We start from the raw sequence: 22378 nt of genomic DNA on the forward strand, positions 1-22378 counted from the left end.
GTTGAAACAGCTAGCTAAATATTCTATTTACTTGAATCATCTAGATCCTGAGGCCACAAATCACTGAGCGTGTGTATTTGTGTGAGTGTAATGCTAAGTAAGTAAAAGACAGATAAGAAATAAGGAGGCTGCGTACAGTCAAAGAAACAAGTCAAAAACAGAAGCTTTTTGTTGTTGTTTGTATTAGAAAAATAAGAAGTTATCTGTTCACACGCGGCGCACTAATTTCTGAACCGCACACAAATATATGATGCAGGACTCTTTTGAAATTAATCTTGTTTTTACTGCTTGTGTTGTGACATCTTCTGTTGCCAAAATGATGAGGTAGAAAGGGATGTTTTTCCCCCACTCTGCGTGCGGTTTTATTCATTTTCCAAGACAAAGGAGACGAATACCTTGTTGGCAAAATCATATAGTTCTGTGTGCCATGTTTCCCCACGCTTTCAAGTAGCCTAAATATCTACTTGTTCTCAAACAGCGTTGGCAGCTGTTTCTCAAATTACTGGAGGATGCACGCAAAAAAAAAAGCAAAGTCCAGGTTCCAGCAAAAGAAAGAGCCCACTTATGGGAGGTTGGCAGCTCTACAAAAAGCACGCTTCCCCTCCACATGACTCTAATTATTGGAAACTTGCTCCAACAATGCCATCCAGAATCTATTAGAACAAACAGCTGTCCGTGACAATTAGGACATAATCATTTTGCATAAGGGAGCGTCTTCATTTTTGGACGGCTGTTTGTTCAAGCCCATTCAAGTTGCTGCCAGATGTTGAGAAAAGCCCTAATTTGATTTCACGATGCACTCAATGCTAAGTCGTTCAGAGCTACAATATTAATTACAATTAAATACCATTAATGGGTCTTAAATAAATAAAAGTTTTTGCTCCCAGTGACTGATGTGAATGAAACATTAATGTCGAACGGTAAACATGACAAACAAAAACAAACCGAGGAGTCAAGGTGAGTGTTTTGCTAGGCATTATCACTTATTTAAAGAAGCTGCCAGAAATCCATAAAGCAAAGACAAGCTGCGGTAAGAGATATCAAGACCAAACAAAGCCCGTTCAGCCAGATAAAACACTGCCTTGAGGAGTATGTACACAGAGATAAAATGAACAGGAGAGATGCATGCCAAGTTCTACCATACAACAAGCCAATCCCAAAACCCTCCCCCTCTGGTAACCACGCAGACAATAGGCAGATGGGGCTGGATTCACGGGTTACCGGATTAGAAGTCCGTTATATTTAGATGCAGAGGGAGGAGAGGCCAAGTGGCTGCAACCTCGTCCTTTTGGTAGGCCACAGCTCTTCGAGTTGTATTATTATATGTACTTTCCCCCCCAACCACCACTCTCTAGAAATAGCAAAGAAGTCAGTGCTGCACAGAGAAGGACCTGGCTGACAACCACCTCACTTTGAGTGATAAACAGGGACCACTTAGGAGTGAATCAGGGGAGATTGGCTCTGCCATTTCAGATAAGGATCAGCTTGCGGGCACACCTAGACCTGCATAAATCTGTTCAGAGGAGATGGTGATTTGTCATGTCGCACATGCCTTGTGTGGAGGGAGAAATAAAATAAAAAAAACACAGCAATGTCGAGGTATTTGTCCCAAAAATGCTGTCCCACATGTCCCTATTCCGCTTGACGTGCAACAGCCACAAAAAAATCTGTTAGTGATTCTACTTTTGCGGGTGCGTCCTTTTCTTTTCGTACACGCTGTTCTAGTGCATGCAGCCTATTATGTGTGAGGTGATATGCCACTGTGTGTGAAATGATGAGTTAGCGGGAACATGCACGAAGGAGGTGATTGTAGCAAGTGGGTTGAGAGATTACTGGGTGATTTCTGACATTTTTTTTTTTTATATCAATTTCACTGTTATTGAGTCATATGATATGATGATGATCTTCTCTGTGCAACATGAACTATGCGAGTATTAGTAATATATCCCAGTCCTAGCAAATGTAGGCTAATGATCTTCTGTGCACTAAACAACTTTAATAATAAGCAGTCAGATGTTATCAATAAGGCATACATACGCTACAGATATCTGCCAGCTGTATTGTAAATCCACATCAAAAACCTTTAGAAATATTTAACAATATTAGACTGCTAATGTGGAACTCCTGTCCATAAACCACAGTTAGGTCTAAAGCTGTGCAGCAACATTCGCTGCTGAAATTGAAAAAGTTTGAATAGCTTGTTGTTGTGCAAAGTGCCAGCCCAGTCGCACAGCAGTTCATGAAATAGTCACAAAATTTAATGATTCGTGTACGCAGACAGAAATATATATATTTTTTGCGATGGTCAGCATGAAATTTATTTTTATGTAATCCATGAAATGTGAACTGAGAAGTATAAAGAGCAGTAGGGAGGAGGTCGAAGTGGATGGGTGGGTCAAAAAACACCGGACTTTCGCCCAGGTCACCGGTGTTGGTGTCCCGTGTGAAACCAGAAGTCAGAGTTGATTTATTTGCCACGTAACTTCCGTACTTAAGTTACTGCACTTCCGGTGTTATTCTAACCCAAACCACGATCTTTTCCTAAACCTAAATTAGTAGTTTTATTTTAAAAAGACTGGAGCGGAAATTGACACGTGCGTCACGTGTTGTTGAAAATCGTGTTGAGCGTCACAAAAAAAGGGAAATACGTGTCTTTATACACGAATCAAATAGACTCAATTTGGTGACTATTTCACAAACTGCCGTGAGAACGTGTTGGAAGTGCAGGAGGAGCTCTGACCGTCCTGCTCTCATTGACCAAAGACTATAGTGAATTCTGTGCCTGTGTGCAGACATGAGCTGCAGGATAAAGAGAGTAACTGAAACACTGAAAAGAAAAGAGAGGGTATGACGGTGAGATGCCACAACACAATTGGATTTAATGTGTATGGCGTCTTACAAGGAAGCGTGACATGCCCTCTTGAGCGGAATGTTTCACTTAAACAAGCAACAATACAGACAATTTAAAGTTTCATGTCACTCTCAGTGAAACTTTACAGTACAGCTACCCTTGCTAAAGAAAAAAAACAAACACTTAAAGGGATTAGAAGAAGCCATTGTTCTAAATGGAAAAAAAATATGAAGTTTGAGAACACAATTCTGCCATTCCAATAAAATACTACATAGTTTGAAGAAAAAAAGAATCTGTGGCATTTTAAAAATAATACGGTCACGACAGTAACAAAGCAACTTTACAGATATATATAAAAAATAACAAGTCAGGTCATGAATGGACAGAATAAATGTCCAACAGCGATGAATAGATCAATCATAACTGTTAGATGAAAGCCTTACATGTCTAAAATATTAAATATATTAATATTTCTTTTAAGATTTTTTACTTTTAACACAGAACCTTTCAACTGAAGTTAAAAGATTGAAATCAAATTGTGGTTTGGAGGTTTTTAAATGGCAACGATATGTATATGTCAGGCAAGAAAGATTATAGGGGACACATGCTGGTGTAACTTGTGTAAAATATTGTATGCTTATGGAAATGCACATGCAAGAAGGAGCAGAGAACATACTTACATTCACAGAGATTATCTTGCCAAGTTGACAGGCCTCCTGCAAAGACAGAAGAACATTTCACATCACTGTCTGGCTGTAACTCTACAGAGGATTTACTATGGAAATGGATATGTAGAGCCAACAAAGGAAACTGCACTGGGAACTTTACAGTCTTCTTAAAGTCAGTCAGAGTTCACAATTGACAGCCTCATAGATTTTGTGGTTTAAAGTCTTTTTTAAAATTGGAATTGAGATTTAGGATACATATTGATTTCTTCCTCACACGCAGAGTTTGAACAGCACATTTCTGTGCTCAGTTGGCAACAAACCGGGCTGCAGAGTACACACCCTCTCCCCAGAAATGTAAAGAATAGGGCAAACCTGACATCCTGACAACACAAGCCATACAACTGACACTTTGATAAAGATGTTTTCTCCGCATGTCAGGGAGGAAAGTGAACAGAATATCAAATGAAGCATCAAAAATTAACAATAAACAGCGACAAGCTTCTAAATTGGGAACAAAAGACACCCGCAAGCTTGCAAAATAGCATCCTCTCTCTGGGGACAGAGATAACTCGCAGAGAGATAAGAGTACTTAATTTTTAATCACCAATTTTGTTTTCTTTGTACTGTGTATAATAATCTAAGTACATGACTTGATTTGCAAAGAAAATAGAAGAAATCTGGCAGTGAGGAGCCACTTAGACAGGGGAGAATCAGAGAGGACTGCTGGGGTGGAACGGTGAAACAATGAACAGGAAACAAGTTCATGTCAACAGATTATCCCGCCATAATTGTTCACCAAGGGATCCTGCATACTGACTGAGTGATGGAGCAGTACACCCAAAGCTATTCATCAAACAGCTTCATGGTGGACAACTGAATTAAATTAAAAATGAAGGTCTCCAAACTTAAGACAAATAACTGCCTGGCGCAGTAAAACAATCGTGCTGTAGAGTATTTAAAATACGTTTTTGTGGAGACGGGCATATTTAATAAATTTATACAGGTAACCATTAAATCATCACATTGCCACGAGGTATCTAGTCAAACTAAAGGCATGCATACTGAATATTGTTGACTACACTAGCAATGTTTTCTGTGAAAACTGTCACCAACATTTTCATTTTTAGCACTTATTCTGAGTTGCCACTCACCGGGCAGATTTTTTTGATTACCCTTCTGGGGGCTACCTTTAAGATTCCCCTGCGTCCCACTACCCGTTACCCTGACAGAATGAGTCAGTCACTGTCTGACACGGCGGATGCGTCCAACATTGACGCCCCAAGCTTCAGATTTTAACACATAACTAGCCGCGCACGAGCAGGCGATCACTGCGCAGTGAGCCCTGTAGTCCTAATAATATTGACGTGGAAAAATATGATGACATATGGCACAAAGAGTGAGGTAGGTTTGAAAGTCAGCTTGGTAAACCTTTTGTTCCTATTCGTTAATATAGTATACTAAATCAATGAATTATGATCTCAAATGCGGAGTCACCATAATCATTAAGCATAACAACTAAGAACATTAGAAAAACAGGAATACACAATGTGATTGAAAAACAATTGATGCTGTCTGGATCAATTTGTATTTAACATGGAGCATGCATAATAGGCTTTATGAAAAAACTGCAACACATGACTTCTGCATATGGAGACATATATAGGTTGTGTCTAAATATATATTATAGATATTATAACCTTTCATAAGCTACTAAGTAATTACTGTACTTATCACTACACCAGGCTGACTTTATGGCTGGAAAATGCTATAGCACAAACCCCTATACATATACCCCTAAAGATATGTATATAATATATTTTTTTAAATTTTCTTTTTTTTGCATATTTGAGCACACCAACATGTGTCAGCTCTGTTTGAGGAGTTACTCATTTGCATCCACTGACTGGTCATTTAAAGCCTGATTTGACTTGAGGCTGCCATCAAGCAGTTGTTTCTTCGCCAAGTAATGTTTTATTCAGCATCTCGTGACACACACTTCTAGTTAGAGACCTTGCCAACCAATTAAATATATGATAATGTACATGAGGGATCTGAGAAGGTGACCTATGCTTGTCTCATACTTAGATGACATTCAAAATAGTAGTCGTACATCTGATTGCTCGAGACCATAAAAGGGAGTTTTTGCTTTTTTTTCTCTCCTCAGTATGGATTGGTCAGTGACCTTCTCTCTTTTTTGTACGCCTCTCAAACTAGTGGTTTCAAAGCACTGCACATGCGAGCCTGGGAGAGAGAGTTATGCTTAAGATAAGTGCATTTGTTGGTGAACCACATCAAAGTAGAGAGGGATGTCTTAGCGAGCAAAGGCAGTGGAGCTCGAACCGAGCCTTTGATCACCCCAGGCACTCTGATCATTAAAATATTGGATAAATAATTGATTAAAAACACCAGACCTTATTGTGCACTGTTTCTGTATCCAAATGAATCCCAATTTTGAGACACAGTGGCTGCACAATGAATAAATGCATGTGAGTGAAAGGCACATATAGCATACTGTATAGCATTGTATGGCATGCTTTCACACAATGTACGCAAATTATTTTATTGTTGTAAAGCACATTTTGACTACAATGCAATCTTTGAGTTCCCCAGCACTGAGTTACAGTATCAACCGGAGACAGGTTGAAGTGCTGCAATAACCCGTCTTCTCCAGTGAGGGTCTGAAGTATGGCACAGAGGTAGAAGGACTGGGGTTATAATCAAAAGGCATAGAGAGAAGGTAGGTGAGAGTGAGTTCCAGCTGTTCATAGGTGACTGGAGGCTAGCTGATATTACATCTACGGTGCAGTATGCAAAAAGAAAGACAATGAGCCCACTGTGTGCATACCAGGGATATTAAAAAGAGAATTTTTCCATCAGCTTTAGCTCATACGCTTGTAAATCTCCCTCAGTACGTTTATGTTTACATTTAGAGTATGAAAATGAATCTAAATTAATCAAGATTTCTAACTTAGAACACCAGGCCACAGAGCTCTTTATTTATTGCCGTACATGCCTCTAAGCATTAAGCAATATATTTTTACAAAACTATTGGTTTGCCAACATAAGCACAGCTGCTAGTTAGTGATTTTATTACTGGTCTTGTTTTTTCATTTTCACAAAAGTCCTGTACTGTGCTATAGGAACAGTGAGAGATACAGCAAAGCTAGCTCTTTCCAAGTAATGATGGGGAGACACACAGTAAACACGGTGGACCTATTTACTGTAAGTGATTGACAATTAGCTGTCTCAGCTAATGTCGAGTTCACGGCGTGATGCTCTCGTTTCATCAATCTCTGAATTCCAGAACAATTAAAAAGCACAGAAACACAGTTGGCAGCCACTATGCAAAAACTCATTTAACTTATTTGTAGCCAAAGAAAAATAGCCAGAGGTGCTGTGTTACAGACACGGGCGTCTTTAAACATATCAGCCAATCAAATCCGGATTTCCGATTTTGTCTTGTTATTCCAATTTGTTTGATGAGATTTCCCCCTGACCTCTGTGAGCTTGGTGACACTTCTGTCAGTCAACATGAGATCACTACAGAATAACAATCAACGTCACTCTCCTTGTGTGCTCATTTTCAGCAATTACTACGGCGGGGTGTCAAAATGATCAGTTGGCTTCACAAAGAAATATTCCACTATATTATAATCATATTTAAAATGACACCCACGGTTTAAACATTTTATATGTCCTAACTTAATTGGCTGACCTCTTCGATCTGTTGGACAGCATCACAGTACAAAGCTTTGCTGAGTTATTTCCATTTGCAATAAATTCAACGTTTTTTGTAAAAAAAAAAAAAAAAAAAAAGGTTGCCTGAAGACGCTTTGCTGCAGTTTGTGAAAAATAATTTTAAAGAGTGTATGATGTGATAACTTCAAGCTAGACTGAAAGCCTTAAAGCCCCATGTCCCTGGGGTCCCCATGCTCCTAATAGTTTAACACTAATGAGATCTGCTGCTCCCATCTCTACAGCCTCCCACATTACAGTACACTTCGTAGTGTAAATACCTTTGAAGGTGGGGGAGAAGCACAGAGCAAGGCGAAGGAAGGAAGCATGCTAGCTAGCCACACAGTCTCTCGAGCTGCCAGAGCTCGCCCTTGCTGATTTCACATTTGTTTTGACTCAGGGCTTCATTGGTGAGGCTCACTACAGCGTGCTGCTGCTCAAATTCAGCTAGTCTTCCTGCATGAAGTCCGTGAAAATAATGGTCAAGCAGGACTTGTCAGGACTAGCTCGGCATACCAGGAAAAATGTCAGGGGAAGTGCCACAGTCTATGACTTAAAGCTGTTTAGAGAGGGTGAGAGAAAAGCATGTGGCTTGCCATCAAGTGGTTATCCCCATGGGTGAGACGGATGTGGCCGCATTCATCAATAGACGAAAAATGACAGCTTTGTCAGGTGGCCGTGTCACAGTCGCACACATGCAGACATATGCACGTATAATACAAATATTCGCAGTGGAAAACTTGGGACGTGAGCGCCATCTGCTCATGTGTGCCGGCACAAGAGACGCCGCGGATGCCTCAGCCAAGAAACAGTGGGCAGAGTTCGAGTTTACGTCCCTTATATTTCTGGCAAACGCAGCACGTCTTTAGACAGCGTGATAAAACTGTTGCAAACAAAACACCTCCTCATCAAAAGGGGCTAATAAAGTCTTCAATATACTTAAGTGTAGCCTTAGATAAATAGAATCCCCATTTCCCTCTGCATTGGTGTTCAGTTGTCCAAAGTGTATTGATGTACTTATTGACATTCAATAAAGGGAAACCCTCTCAGCAAACCGCACAGGGTGGCGTAAATCCTGCGCACTTCTCGAGTGTGCACAACTTTCCCTTTAACACAATTACTAGACAGCAATAATGTCACAGCGCGTTCGAACCAATTTTGATTTACAAGTGGACAACATGTTGCCTTTTCATCAGCTTATTATTATTAAGTGGTCTGTATATGTGTGTTTCCCCAGGACGATCCCCCCCTCTTGCTTCACTCTTAGCGAGGTATTGATCCTCCCAGTCTACCGGCCCCTCCTGATTTCATTAGGCTAGCTGCTGTTAATTACTCCACACTCTAACCTTTTGCTGTTTCATTTGGACCGACAAATTGGGTGAATTAAAAGAGGGGAGGTAGGAAGAGGAAAAGAGAGAAAGGGAGAAAAAAAAAAAAAGCCTCCCTATAGCAGCTGTAGTGGTGGACTCCCCCCTCCCCTCTCTCTGTGGCGCTTGTGTCAGAATCCCAAGCGGCGTAATAATTAAAAAAGTTCATCAATTTTCTCTTTGCTCATCAAATTATGCAGAAGGAGGCTACTCCGGTAATTGTTGCAGAGGATTCATTTACGAAAACCATACCGGCTAGATCTAGTATGGTTGTCTGGGGAGTTGGGAGAATTATGCCTTCTTCACTTCTTCTTTATGTATTTGTAAAAGATTTCCCGGCTACAAGCAGGCTGATCATTAAAACACATTTTATTCATTTATGCGTATTTATTTTGCGAGGATCATGTGACGGAAACTTTTAAATGTTGTTCAACACCCCTCTTTACTGACACGCCAATTTGTCTTCTTAAGGAAGGTATTATAAGAGTGTGATATGACACATAGCTAGCAAAGTTATAATTAGACTTCATTTAATACCTTATGTCATGAGATTACATGCGTGGTGCACGGCATCTAAAGCGCGCTTAAATCGCAGGGGGATGTAATTGATTAACCATAAGAGACTGGGAACCAGATGATGAGGACGATGCTCTTAATCCATGTTAAATCAATATAGCCACTTCCTACACATCAAGGGATTATTGGGAGAAATTACTACCAGCTGTAACTGCTGATTTACAACACATCAGATCATTTCTGGCTTGGTGCATCAATGTGTTTGAAGCGAGTGAGTCAAAAAAACCTTTCTAATCACCTGCTTTAAAGTGGGACGGCGTTTCAACACGGATACATTTCCAACCGAGCAAGTGACATTTATAGGATCTTGTGGATCCTTAATACGAGAGACGCCCTTTCCTCAAGGTTGAGTGCATTCTAGTTGAAAAGATTCTACATGATGCAGAAGGAGCCATTCAGAGTACTCCCTTTGGCTGAGATAATAACTTCATCATAATTAGCTTGTGGTGCTCAGGAGTGTTGAATTGTCGGTTGCAGTGGGATCTGGGCTGATTTATTGCTTGATTTAATTACGTATCAAAATTCAATTAGACATGCTTTCAACCAAATTCAAAGTGAGTTTTGTCAAGCTGTCCCTTGAAATCAGGCGCGGCTTGAAGGACATTCTTCATAATGCGGCGACATCTAACTTAATAATTATCGCTTACCCGAAAATCACTCGTGCTAAAAGAAGATGAAGACTGGAAAAAAAAAAAAATGCCAGTTTTAAGAGAAGATGTGCTTTTTTACTCTTCCATTACTTGTTTCACATCTCAACTGACATCAAACAGCATCAAATAGTTAGAAACAGAGCTTGATTCAGTCGTGATGTGAGGAGGGTTGCAGGTACTTTACCAAAAGAAGATACATGACAAAATGCTCTTTGAGGTTTGACTCCGGCTGAGGAAGTGTCTGGCTTTCTTTACCCACATCACTCACTGCCTGCTCACCCCCTTTTGCTCCAGACTACACTAGGGAAAAAAAGGGGAGCTGTTTTGAATAAGTGTCACACCAGCCTCCAAGAGCTACATTGATCTTTACTACTATGCAAATGCAGGATGTCATGGTGTCTATGCTAAGAAGCCAAGGAAGGGAAGGGATATTTCAGCTGGAGGTCTCTGACTGAAGTGTAGTCCTTTACCAATGTTGTAAATACACTCATTGACAATTTTATTATGTACACCTTGGCATTACTGTGCATGTCGCTCTTCGACCCTCAGAACAGCAACATTTTCTTTTGAGGCATTGATTCAACAAGGTGCCAGAAAGCGTTCCATAGGGATGATGTATACCGACTTGACAGCGTAGTTGTTGCAGTTTTTCAGTGGCGCGAATTTTGTGTGAACATCCCACTTCACCTCATCCCCAAAAGTGTTTTATTAGGCTGTGGTCTGGGGACTGTGCCGACCATTGGAGTAAAGTAAAGTAATTTCCTGGAACCATCTTCAGACAATGACACATTATCTCGCTAGAAAATCCCCTCGAAAAAAAAAAAAAAACAGTACATTGTCAATATTAAGGGTTGCACCTGGTCAGCAATAATGTTGGCTGTATTTATGGAAGCAAAAATAGCATAAGCACACAAAGTACTGGCAGACATAAGGCATGTTTCTGCTTTCATTCCTTCAATATCAATTTATATACAATATAAAATGTATGTATTGCATTGCAGAGATGACTATCTCGCTGTTCCATATCACCAACATGTAGAATTACACCCTAGATATGGTCACCTAATGTTTCAGCATGCTAGCATTTTACTTTTTGTGTGTTTTATCTGTAACAATATTGCACTTACTGTTACAATACAATATCTAAACGGCTACTGTGCTTTTGTGCAATATGTCCACATAATTTTGACTAATTGCTGGCAGCTGCATTAGCCATGTTTTGCAGAAATTAGCATTATACTGTTAAGTTAAAGGTGCAGTGTGTAGAATTTGGCGGCATCAAGTGGTGAGGTTGCAGATTGCAACCAATTGAAGCTTCTCCCGTGTGCCAAGTACTATGGTGACTGGCGCGGAAATGTGAAAATGCGAAAGGCCCTATCTAGAGCCAGTGTTTGGTTTGTCCGTTCTGGGCTATTGTAGAAACATGGCAGCCAGCTCTGTGAAGAAGACCCGCTCCGTATGTAGATATAAACAGCTCAATTTCAGGTAACGAAAACACAAAAATTCTTATTTTCAAATGATTATACACAAAAAAAAACATACTTACATATATACATTAATATTATATTCCATTTCTTCTATTCCAATAGATCTTCCTAAATGCTACACACTGTTCCTTTAATATAGTTTTGAGTATTGCTTAAGCATTTCTGTAGTTTGTTCCTGTTGCCATTGGCATTCAAGCCACCACAACATGTGTCAAAACAGCCTATTTTCCGTAAAAAAAAAAAAAGATGGTTTCAGGGAATAGTCTTTTTAAGCAGGTAAGGTTGTTTTTGTTTTGTCTTTTTTCATTTTTGTCTTTTTTTTTTTTCACAACCTCACCAACACCAGCCTGAACTGCTTGTTGGTGTAATGTTAAAATTAAACACACACTGGATGTAGATTACTCCGGCATCCATGTGTTCTCCTTCCACCACTCGGCCAATCCTTCCACCCTAGCACATAAAAGTATTATCTGATCATTCACTTCTACGGCCATTAGGGATGAAAAAACACTTGAGTCATCTGTTAAGTATGCCGTGGCTTTAAGAATACTTGATATCTAAGGGGCCTAATTGTGCCAAGAAAACATTCCCCTCCACATTACCCCATTAACCTCAACAGCACCCCTCTGATGTTGATACCAGACAGGAGAGATCCATAGAGTTTAAATTAAATTCTGACCATCTGCATGTTTGCGACAGAAACAAAGATTTGTAAGACAATTTAAGGTTTCTCCACTCTTCAGAGATTGAGTTTTAATGGGTGTGAACTACAGGGGAGCCAGGGGGAGCTTGGCTCCGCTTAATAAGACATGAGCTCCCATGAAAACATGATTTGTGGAATTTTTGGGGGGTCTATAAAATATTGACAATATGCTATCTTTGCATTTCTATTTTTCTATCATGGATCCTGCCTAAAATTAGGCTATTATTGATGTATGATTCATGCATGAGGGAGATTCATCACTAATTCACTTTTATAAAAAATACCGGCATGCATGCTGTTCTTGCAATCTCCATCGAAGCGTGGTGGCGCAATATCAAAAACTTTAACTTTAACTCAAAGATCAGAAAAAAATAAACTTTCTTAGTCACACTCACTAGTCACACTATAGTCTGCACACCAAATTGCCATTATTCATTCAGTAAAAAAAAAAGAAAAAGAGGTGCATCATTTGACTTAAATGAAACTAGACATACTGTAGATGTCGGTGACACATGCGTGGAGCCTCCAGGTTTAGCTGGACAGTAAGTGAACCTCTCCACCTCGTCTGCATGTGCTGTCTACTGCATAGTGAGTCACAAAGGCTTGACTCACTGTCTGGAGGAGTGAGCTGCATTAATGGGGAGGTCCGTGTAATAAAGTGGCCACTAAGTGTACTGTCAGAGAGGAAACACGGTGGAAAAAGGAACGGGAAAGCCCCTTCATATGTCAAAACTTCAGTTTATCAAGATTTGCTAGTAACGCGAATTGCTCAACCGTTTGATCTCTCTCGCGTTGAAACATCTGACAGTTTTCTTCATTGAGACTGGCAGAGGCATTGTCCATAGATTGTGATGTGCGACGACATACTGTATCGCAGGCTCGTGTTTGAAGCAAAGCCAGAATGATTGTCATTCACTGACAAACACGAGACGCAATGATGATACTGATTAATGATTTCTCAGAACATTTATGGAAATGATCTCCTGAACACGGGGAGTTGCTTCTGACTTTAATTTAAAAACACAATTGATAGCGAAATATTTAGCCGTGTAATGGCATCAAGCTAATTTCATCTGGGTTTTCAAAATGTATTCACTGCCATTCTTCACACATCACCACAAGCATAAGGATTTCACAAAGAAGCTTGTTAAACATTAACTATTCCGACGACCGTGAACAAGCAGTGGTAATACTTTATTAATGTCTCTGAGAATAATAGCCTTCTCTCTGCTCAAGTGTTGATGGGTCTCACTTCAAAACAACTGCATTTGTTGCTATTTCCAGTTCTATGTAATGTGATCACTACACAAAGATCAATTTTTATCATAAGAGATCAAATTTATCATAGAGAAAACTGTATTATTTATGTCTGGGGTATATGTATGTACAACGATTCCATCTGTTTACTGTATCTCATAATAAAGAAAACCATCTATGAAATGTCTAATTATATGAATAAATCATCATATAGCCTTCACTATGTTACTCCACTTTGCAAACAGCGATCATAATTGCCATTCTTGCTATGACTAAATGAGGGCAATGTTTCTCACTAACAAAGCAGATTATACAAGTTTGCTAATTTGTTTTATTTTATTTTTTTATATGGTATGTGCCCACTCGATGTAACTGGGTCGCCCCAGATTTGACAAGTTTAACATAACTGCAAGACTATAATAGGTCCAGTTACACTAATTGTTGTTGCAATTTGAGCATCAGAAACACATTTCTTGTTGTACTTATCCCACCTCATAAGTGCATCTTGAGTGTTGCACGATGCAGTTAAGTGAAATTGTGCGATTGTCAGGAGGTTTTAAATAAGGTATTTTTAGTGCAGTAATCGTTTGCGCTTTACTATGGAGAAAACAAGATGGTGCACGACACCCAGGCAATGTCATATGTTTACATGTACCAGTGAAATAGTAATACAAGCTAGAAAAAGAAAAGGGAAAGAAAATAGGCAAATAGAAATGACTGTCTAAAGAAGGCAACTGCATACACAAGAAAAACACTTGCTTACACTGTTTAATTGCAGCAACATTCAATGTACCCAGAACACAAGAACTTTGACTTTAATGCCACCGATAAAATATTTAGAGTCAACATACTCAATATTTAGGTAGAGACTACTTCTTCCATCGTCTCGGGTGAGACAAATGCCAAGTTCATGAATATTTTCTCAGGTAATCTAACTTAGAAGCAAGGAGTCTCTGTATGTATGTGTGTCCTTCGGATATCTCAAGAACCGTTCATCCGATATACTTCACATTTGGAGAGTGTATTGCTGGAGACACAAGGACACACAGTGTTGAAGTTGGTGCAATTTGCATACGCAACACATTCAATAGCTTTGAATAAACAAGCGATAGCGCTCTGTGCAGCAGCAAGGACGGGGCTTCAGGGCTCGAGCGTGTCGTCCTCAGGCGCAAAAGTTTGTTTTCAGGACTTTCTGCCAGAAAGGGTTTATTTTAGGACTGTCAAAGTTAACGCGGTAATAATACGTTATCGCAATTTTTTTTTAACGCCACTAATTTCTTTAACGTAAAAATGCAATTTGTAATTTTTAGATTATAGCGGTTGCAGTTTTAAAGCTATCCTCTGGCATCATATAAAACTAGAAAAATGTAAGGAATCCATTCATACCAACCATGTCATACTAGTTTATCGCGAAAGGAGGTTAAATTGTGCAAACTAGTGCTCTATTTTGGCGAGGAAAAACTGGTATATGGCCATTTTTTTGAAAGGGGTCCCTTGCCCTGAAAATGGGTTCTATGGGTTCTAGCTGTGAGTTTGCCATGTTATGATTTAAGCATATTTTTTATGCTAAATGCAGTACCTGTGAGGGTTTCTGGACAATATTTGTCATTGTTTTGTGTTGTTAATTGATTTCCAATAATAAATATATACATACATTTGCATAAAGCAGCATATTTGCCCATTCTCATGTTGATAAGAGTATTACATTCTTGACAAATCTCTCTTTAAGGTACATTTTGGACAAATAAAAATATGCAATTAACTATGGGCCATCATGCGATTAATTTGCAATTATATATTTCAATCTATTGACAGCCCTAGTTTATTTTGATCTGAACAATGATCTTTTCCTAAACTTAACCAAGTTGTCGCCTAAACCTAAGGAGAAATCTGACAGAATGCTTCTTCTCTGATGTGCTGTCCACAGCGGGCCGTGGTTCATTGGCTGCAGTTCCCTTTTGCTGCTAGATGCTGGATATACTAACTTTACAACCAAACCCTTCTTCAACAAGCAATGAGCGTTTCTCAAGAGCGCTGCAAGCAGCACTTCCAGGTGCTAAGCAATCGGCCCACGCCGAGCGGCCACTGCACTAGTCCGTATAAATGTGAAAACCAAGTAAGATAATTACTTTCCGTCTTTGGTTCCAGTGAATCCTTGTCTCCATAAGCTCTCTATATCTACATATTGTTGGCAGTTACGCATTTCTAAACAAAAGGCAGTTAAACTGCATCATTTCCCCTTCTATGTTCCCTAATGGTGACTTCTATGAACAGCATACATTGTATTGAATATTATCTGACAACTTCTTTCCAATATGTACTGTAACTGTCAACTCTTGAGAGGGAACACAGACAACCCTTCTTGCAAAGCCAGTAGCACCGACTTGGTAAAACATTGATAAAGCGCAGAGACAAGGCTCACAGTCATATCCCCATTTGCTCCATGCATATCTTCCTCAAATATGTTGATGTCAGTTTTTCTGGCAGTGCAGTCAGTTAAAAGTGTGCCATTGATGTGATTCAAAAGCCGCGGAGAACAGAGCCGTTTCTCTTCCCCAGCCTGCCTCCCCCAATTGGGGTCCATCACCATCACCAAAACAAACTTCTCCTCTCTGCCAGGGTAATTTTTCCTCCTCTTCCACCACTGAGCACCAGTCATATCCATATCTTTGTAGAAGGCGAGTGTGTGCTCCAGGAGGCCAGTCCCATGTGCTTTTTTTCCCCAAACCTCTTGCTGTTTCTCTGGCCACAGCCAAGTACATTAACATATGTTCTCACAGTGCACAGTGCTACTCTGCATTGGTAAATGCCTTATTACAGCAAGACCCGCTCTGTGCTCCTCCACTGAATATCCATAAGTAGTAAAACACAGCCATATCTGCCCACTCAGAACAGTGGGGATGTGTCTCACATGACAGGGGGGCTCCTTAACATTTAGTCAGAGGCCCTCTTTGTCAAATTGATATTCCTCCCACTCACAGTAATGGCGGGAGGTAATAATGACAAATAAAGGCAATATTGCTACTGCATGGTATACACCGAGCGTAATAAGGTCATCTGCTGGTTATGTTTCTTTTTTTCCTCCCGTATTTATGCCTTTTTAGCATGCAGAGTCAAATTCGCTCAGTATGACTTACATCTCCAAAGACTACGCCAGTGTGAAATATGCAAAGGCAGAGGGTGAGAAAAATATCCTGAGCAATGCAGCATGTTCTTGCCTAGAGAGCTTACACGCTTGTAATCATTTCCAAACTGCAATTTCCTCTTATTATTCCATTTTTTTTGTGTTTTTTTTCCCTCTGTCTGTCTGAAGTAATACAAGGCATCGTGAAATCTGTGTCATGGGAAAAAACATAAGAACTGTGTCCTTTAACGATTGGTTGCAAAATTGGGAGATGACACTCACTACTGTCTAAACAGTCTTGGCAATGATGCACCGACTACAGTGCAGTGAATAAAGCAAACAAAATAATGAGGCACATAGAGACACCTTGCATAGTGTAGCGGGATATTTTTGACAAGATATGTTGGCAGTTAATGTGTGGGCAGGCATTAGTTATGTTTAAAACCTAAATTCGCACTTCCGTTCATAAGGTGATAACATCCAAGGAAACACTTGACATATTAACATGAATTGGAAATGCAGCTTTCTTAGCACCTACACTCTAAGTGTTGCTTGTATGATGACTATAAATTCTGAAACTGGAGAACCGACTACACACCCAGGCTATCTGCGAATGCAGCTTGCTGATGATTATGTTGATTGCTGCTAAAATACGGCTTTGGGTAGAATGTGTTTGCAGATATCAACCGGCCACTGAGGTCGTTCCAGTTAGTACGCTGGCGGTCATTGACTCCTTGGGTGTTTTTTTTCAAGATTTATTTTTCATTTCTAATTTGGGCAATCTTTGTTCTGTCTGCCGGAGACACAGTTGTGCCACGTTGATCTGAAGACAGATTCTAAAAGAATGTGTATCAAACACTACAGAGAAGTTGTCGTATTCTTGCACAAAGAGCCGAAGGCTGGCATCCATGTCATCCCACAGCACTGCACTGATTTATAATGGTAGGGAGGGAAAAATAAGAGGCCAGGATACATCACTGAAACATGAAGGTATTGAATAATACTTTGCTCATGAATAAAATCATTAAAATAAGCCCTTTTATGACTTAGACCATAACCGTGAATCTTGAGAGTTTTATGATTAATGCTTCATCTATAAATTAAAGCTTTTAGATTCCGATGGTTCTTATTTATATATTTATTCATGTTTTGAGTTATTTATTATTTTTTACTCTTTTTGACGGGCCAGATCACCTGAGGACGCAAGTTTTGTTTGCTTTAACTTTTTGAGATCTCTTCCTTAGACAATCTAGTTCGAGCTGCACCACTGTGCAAACTAATGAAGCCTCAAAGGCTTTGTTTAAGTCATTAAACATGGAAATCTAACTACGCAGTTTTCTTCTAATGGCAAACAATTACATGACGACAACCTGGCAAAGAAAATCAATGTCAGTGAAAACTAATGTAGTTGCATTGTTTATGTTTTCAGCCGAGGGAATTTCATGCCTGTCCACGTATTAGAAACGCTTGACTGGTCACTCACAAACACATGTGTGAAAAAAAACCCATATATACATAAAAAAGCAACCTTTGTAACCCTGGCATACTACATCTATAATAGTAGCTATGGTTCTTCATTAAATTGGAAGAAAAATATTACTATATCAAAATATTTATTGTATGCTTCTGTGGATTAATAGTCAAACAGCATGTATCCTCAATCTCAAATCAGTTTTTTAATTAGAAGTAATTTGGGCCTAAATTAAACAAAGCACTTTTATCTGTTGACATTTAATTGTGAGATCGATGCAGCATTTTGTCTTTGCCAATGTCACATTTATCACATTAAAGGACATGTACAAAATGTGTAATACTCATTATTTCCATTATGTTCCAACCTTTTTAATCTACGATGCAGGTAGACAAATGTTTATATTAGAAGGGCACAATAAATACAATTCAAAGTGATCCATTATCCTGGACAGGTATACAAAATAGGCTTGGTAAGATTTATGTGACCAAATATTAATTTTATCCACAATTTATCATTTTGAAAAAAGACTTTGGTTCATTCAGTTTAAAGTTCATTCTATATTTCTTTACTAGTGGGCTTGCCAAAATATTCCCACATTTAGACAATACTCTATGGAACTACATCCAACATTCAGATGCTGCTACTTTCCAACATTTAGAGGTGGAGATTACAAATCACTTATGCAGATTTTAATAGTTTTGTTTAGTTCAGTTCAAAGATCTGTACTCGCTTGTTTGTTCACTGTTCTTCTAATGCACTTCAGTTTGTACGTGTGAAGCAATCTGTTCACAGCGCTGTTGCACTCAGGTCTGCTTCTGACTGTCTTCAGTTCAATAATACATTCAATCTGTTGGTGGTTCAGATTGTTCTGTTCAGTTCACCACTAAACATAGCCTTCACTAGCGCTGTTTTATGAGGTCAAAAGCTCAGCAGCCACCTACTTTTTACCACATTGCAATTATTTCTGTAGCTTCCGCTGTGTTTCAATAAGCATTTAACAAGGAAATAATCATGGCTGATGACTCAGTTCTGATTGTTAAGTGTTAAAGATGTTAACCATACATGTACTGAACACCTGTAGCATTTATGAAGCATGTGTGTTGGTCTTAAAAATCTTTAAAAGTTTCATTATTTTCTTTCCAACTACATTTTTAACCCCGCTCTGTGCACTGCTCGTGTTGGTGTTATTCCTTCTGGCTGTGAGCTCACTACCCATTGAGCAAATGCCAAAAGTGTTTGTATCTCTTCTCGCCGGCCATCATTTCTCTTGATGAAAATCACCTTCCACCTTCATTCAGTGAATCAAGACAGTGCTAAAGCTGCAGAAAACTTGATCTTATATCTCTTCTTCCAAAACTAGTTGTGTACTGTGCAAATACTAAAATATATTTTGATGTTACACGACCTATCATTTTTAAAAATCGGCACGATTTAGCCAAGTTTAATTTGGCCGGCACAAGAAGGCCACATGAGCAAACTCAAGACACAAAAACATGCACCTGGTGAGCAGCAAAATATTATGTAGAGCAGGCCCTGCTACACTGACCTGAAAAAGTGAATGGTGCGGTAGGTTTATTCACTGAAATGTAGCTGACACAGCATCAGTCCATGTGAGAAATGGGACCAACTGTATGTTACATGCATCCAAAAAAACAACCCATAATGAATTGTATTACACGTACAAGGTCCGTATTGCGTGTATGTGTTTGTGTATTTAGTTACTTGGAGTTTTTATGGTAAATACTCCAGAGTTTACGTCTAATATCCCTCCCACTATTCAACACTACATCAACAGTGGCAAATTGCTTTTCTCCCAAGGCTGTTTAATGAATGAACCAATCATGCATTAATGGCACAATCTACGGAGGAGTGCTCCATGTTTGGAGACTTTCCCTATTTGAGTTTGCGAGGTGCAGAATTGCCTGTTGACTTTGTGAAAAAGAAGTGAGCAGCAGGGAAGAGGAGTTATTAATGACATTTCTGGTAGTTAATGGATTTCAACACATGTAACATCTATCCTGCCTCGAGTTAAAGATTGGGAGTTTCCTACTGACTTTTCTTTGTATCACAGGATATTATTATTTCACATGAACGGCATCAATAAAACAAGAGGAGAGACTTTTCCCACTGAAATATCTTCTCAGTTTAAACACAGTTCTTTTTTGTTTAGCATCTTTTTCTTCTCATGGTACACGGTGCAAGTTGACATTTACATTCTCTTCATTTATCTTCAAGCTGGTCTCATACACCGTTCGTAGCTATACCTACAAAAAGTAATGCACTGTAATTCGTATATATCTCACAATATCAATTTGTATATGATCCACATAATCTTGAACGAGGAAGTATAAAGAACGAAAAACGCCACGTAGGGAGGAAGTGGGGGTGGATGGGTTGCTCAGAAAAAACACAGACTTTCGCCCAGAAGTCAACGTTGATTTCTTTCACGTAACTTCCGTACTTAAGTTACGCCACTTTCGGAGTTACTGTATACTAGTTATACTAAGTTGTTTCCTGTGAAGATGGAAGTTTCTTTTTTAAAAGACTGGAGCAGAAATAGACAAGTGCATCATGTGTTGCTGCTGCTCAATCATAGGAAAATGCACAAAAAAAAAATATATATATATATATATATTAATATGTTTATTACTGTCATAACTTGATGCTCTTGATCTTAAGTTTCCACTATTGTTGTGTATTTTTCTTTTATTCTTTAATTTCACTGTACCCATAATCTAATCATTGAACTAATGTCCTGAGTTCAGATGTATAATTTTTATTCGGATGTTTTCTGCTCGATGTTGACAGGAGAAAACGCGGTAATGGTGCACATGTGAACACCTGCAGCATGTGCCCTTGCATGATGAAAATCTGAATTTCTGTCCTCCTTTTGTCCTGTGGATTGAATACTAAAATATATTTTGTCCCAGCAGGTCAAATGTGATAATGCTGCACACCTTTGTACATTTCCTACAGCTTTTGTGCAGTCCATATGAACACCTCAAGTAGGATCTGTGAAAGTCACATTTGGCCCGCCTTAAAAATAGTTTGAATCATTACAGTGGACCCTGGGACTTGGTATTATCCACCGGTCAGGCTAAGATGCTTAAACGTTAGCAATCTAGTGGAGCAGGCAGCTGGACAGCAGTCCTGGAGCACACAATGACTTCCCATTAATGGGTTGCGGAGCATCGAGAGAGCCCACCCTGAGCAGAGATTTCCATGCGGATGTGACCTATGGCACCGGGGTACCTGCCCCCAGCCATCTGCACAGATTTGACAAATGATTCTATATCAAAGGGCTCTGCACTGATTTGGGTGGTAATTGATTGGAAGTGAGGCCCTCAAATCCCTGATTGGTTTAGCTGGATGTAGGGGGGAGATATGCAGTGGCAAGTGAGAGGCAAGGACAGCCAGCACGGAGAGAGAGACAGAGACAGAGAGAGAGAGAGAGAGTACAGTGCAGGAGATCTGGGAAATATACAGAACTCTGCCTCATTTGCACTTTGAGAGAATTCAGACTGAAATTTTGTGCAATATGCAATTTCTGCACACAATATGCCATGGTATATTTTATTTTTACAGAGCCACCCATGTCATCTCTGTGTTTCTGTTTCTTTTCCTAATGCAACCGTCAGGATATCCAATTTGTTAGTGTGTCCGTGAAGATTGGATTTCACCATTCAAAAAGAGGAATTTGGTTAGAGATGGAATCTTATCGATTTGTTCCACATGGAGGTGTGGTCTGATGCAGATATATGAGCGCGGCAAGCCGGCTGAGAGGGAGGCACGGATTATATATTCCTTCATCAATTTCCCACTGAATTTTTGATGCCATTAACCCCTTGTTGTGGAAGTCGTGTGACAAGAGAGATAATGTCAAACATGGGGGCTAGTCACTCTTAGCGATTCCCCTGAGGATTACCTCAACCTCATAAATCATTATAAGAAGAGCACTGCAGGAGAGACATGAATGAATGATATACTGAATACTTATTATCTACATACATGGAATGTAATGTGCTTTATGTTGGGCATAAATCTGAAGGTTTGAATATGCCATTGAAAAGTACTTTTGAAGCAGTTAAACATAATTAAATTCAACATTTTCTATAAAATGATCACTATACATGTGAATCAAATCATATTTATCTATACAGTGTTCCACATGTGGCTTGCACAATGTAAGCCACGCCATGACCAGCCCTTAAACCAATCATGTATACATGTTGGATGTTCTGCAGATAAGCCAGGGGACTGCAGAGCCCTGTTAATGCAACTGTGACAGTGATGCCACGTACATATAGGCCTACTGCCTTTATTACACGGCAGGCTGGCTGCACCGCATACCTTTTGCCATTTGACACAGACATGTGGTGCTTGCTAGTGACAGATGCTGCGCAGTACTGGTCCCAGAGGTCACAAATGACCTTTTGGATAGTCTTTTTTTTCAGTCACAAAGAATTATTTGTTTGACGATGGCCAC

The 22378-nt window shown here is 39.5% G+C and overlaps 1 protein-coding gene across 2 annotated transcripts in view; it reads right to left on the bottom strand.

Annotated features, from left to right (window-relative positions):
- pcdh11 (protocadherin 11) overlaps positions 1-22378 on the bottom strand; it is a 143465-nt gene that overhangs the window by 57016 nt on the left and 64071 nt on the right. For both annotated transcript variants that reach the window (XM_037780408.1, XM_037780409.1), the window contains one exon: positions 3532-3567. In XM_037780408.1, coding sequence (XP_037636336.1) covers positions 3532-3567 — 36 coding nt within the window. The remainder of the gene's footprint in view (positions 1-3531; positions 3568-22378) is intronic.

Source organism: Sebastes umbrosus, chromosome 9, assembly GCF_015220745.1.
Source record: "Sebastes umbrosus isolate fSebUmb1 chromosome 9, fSebUmb1.pri, whole genome shotgun sequence".
In the NCBI taxonomy this organism is placed as follows: Eukaryota; Metazoa; Chordata; class Actinopteri; order Perciformes; family Sebastidae; genus Sebastes; species Sebastes umbrosus.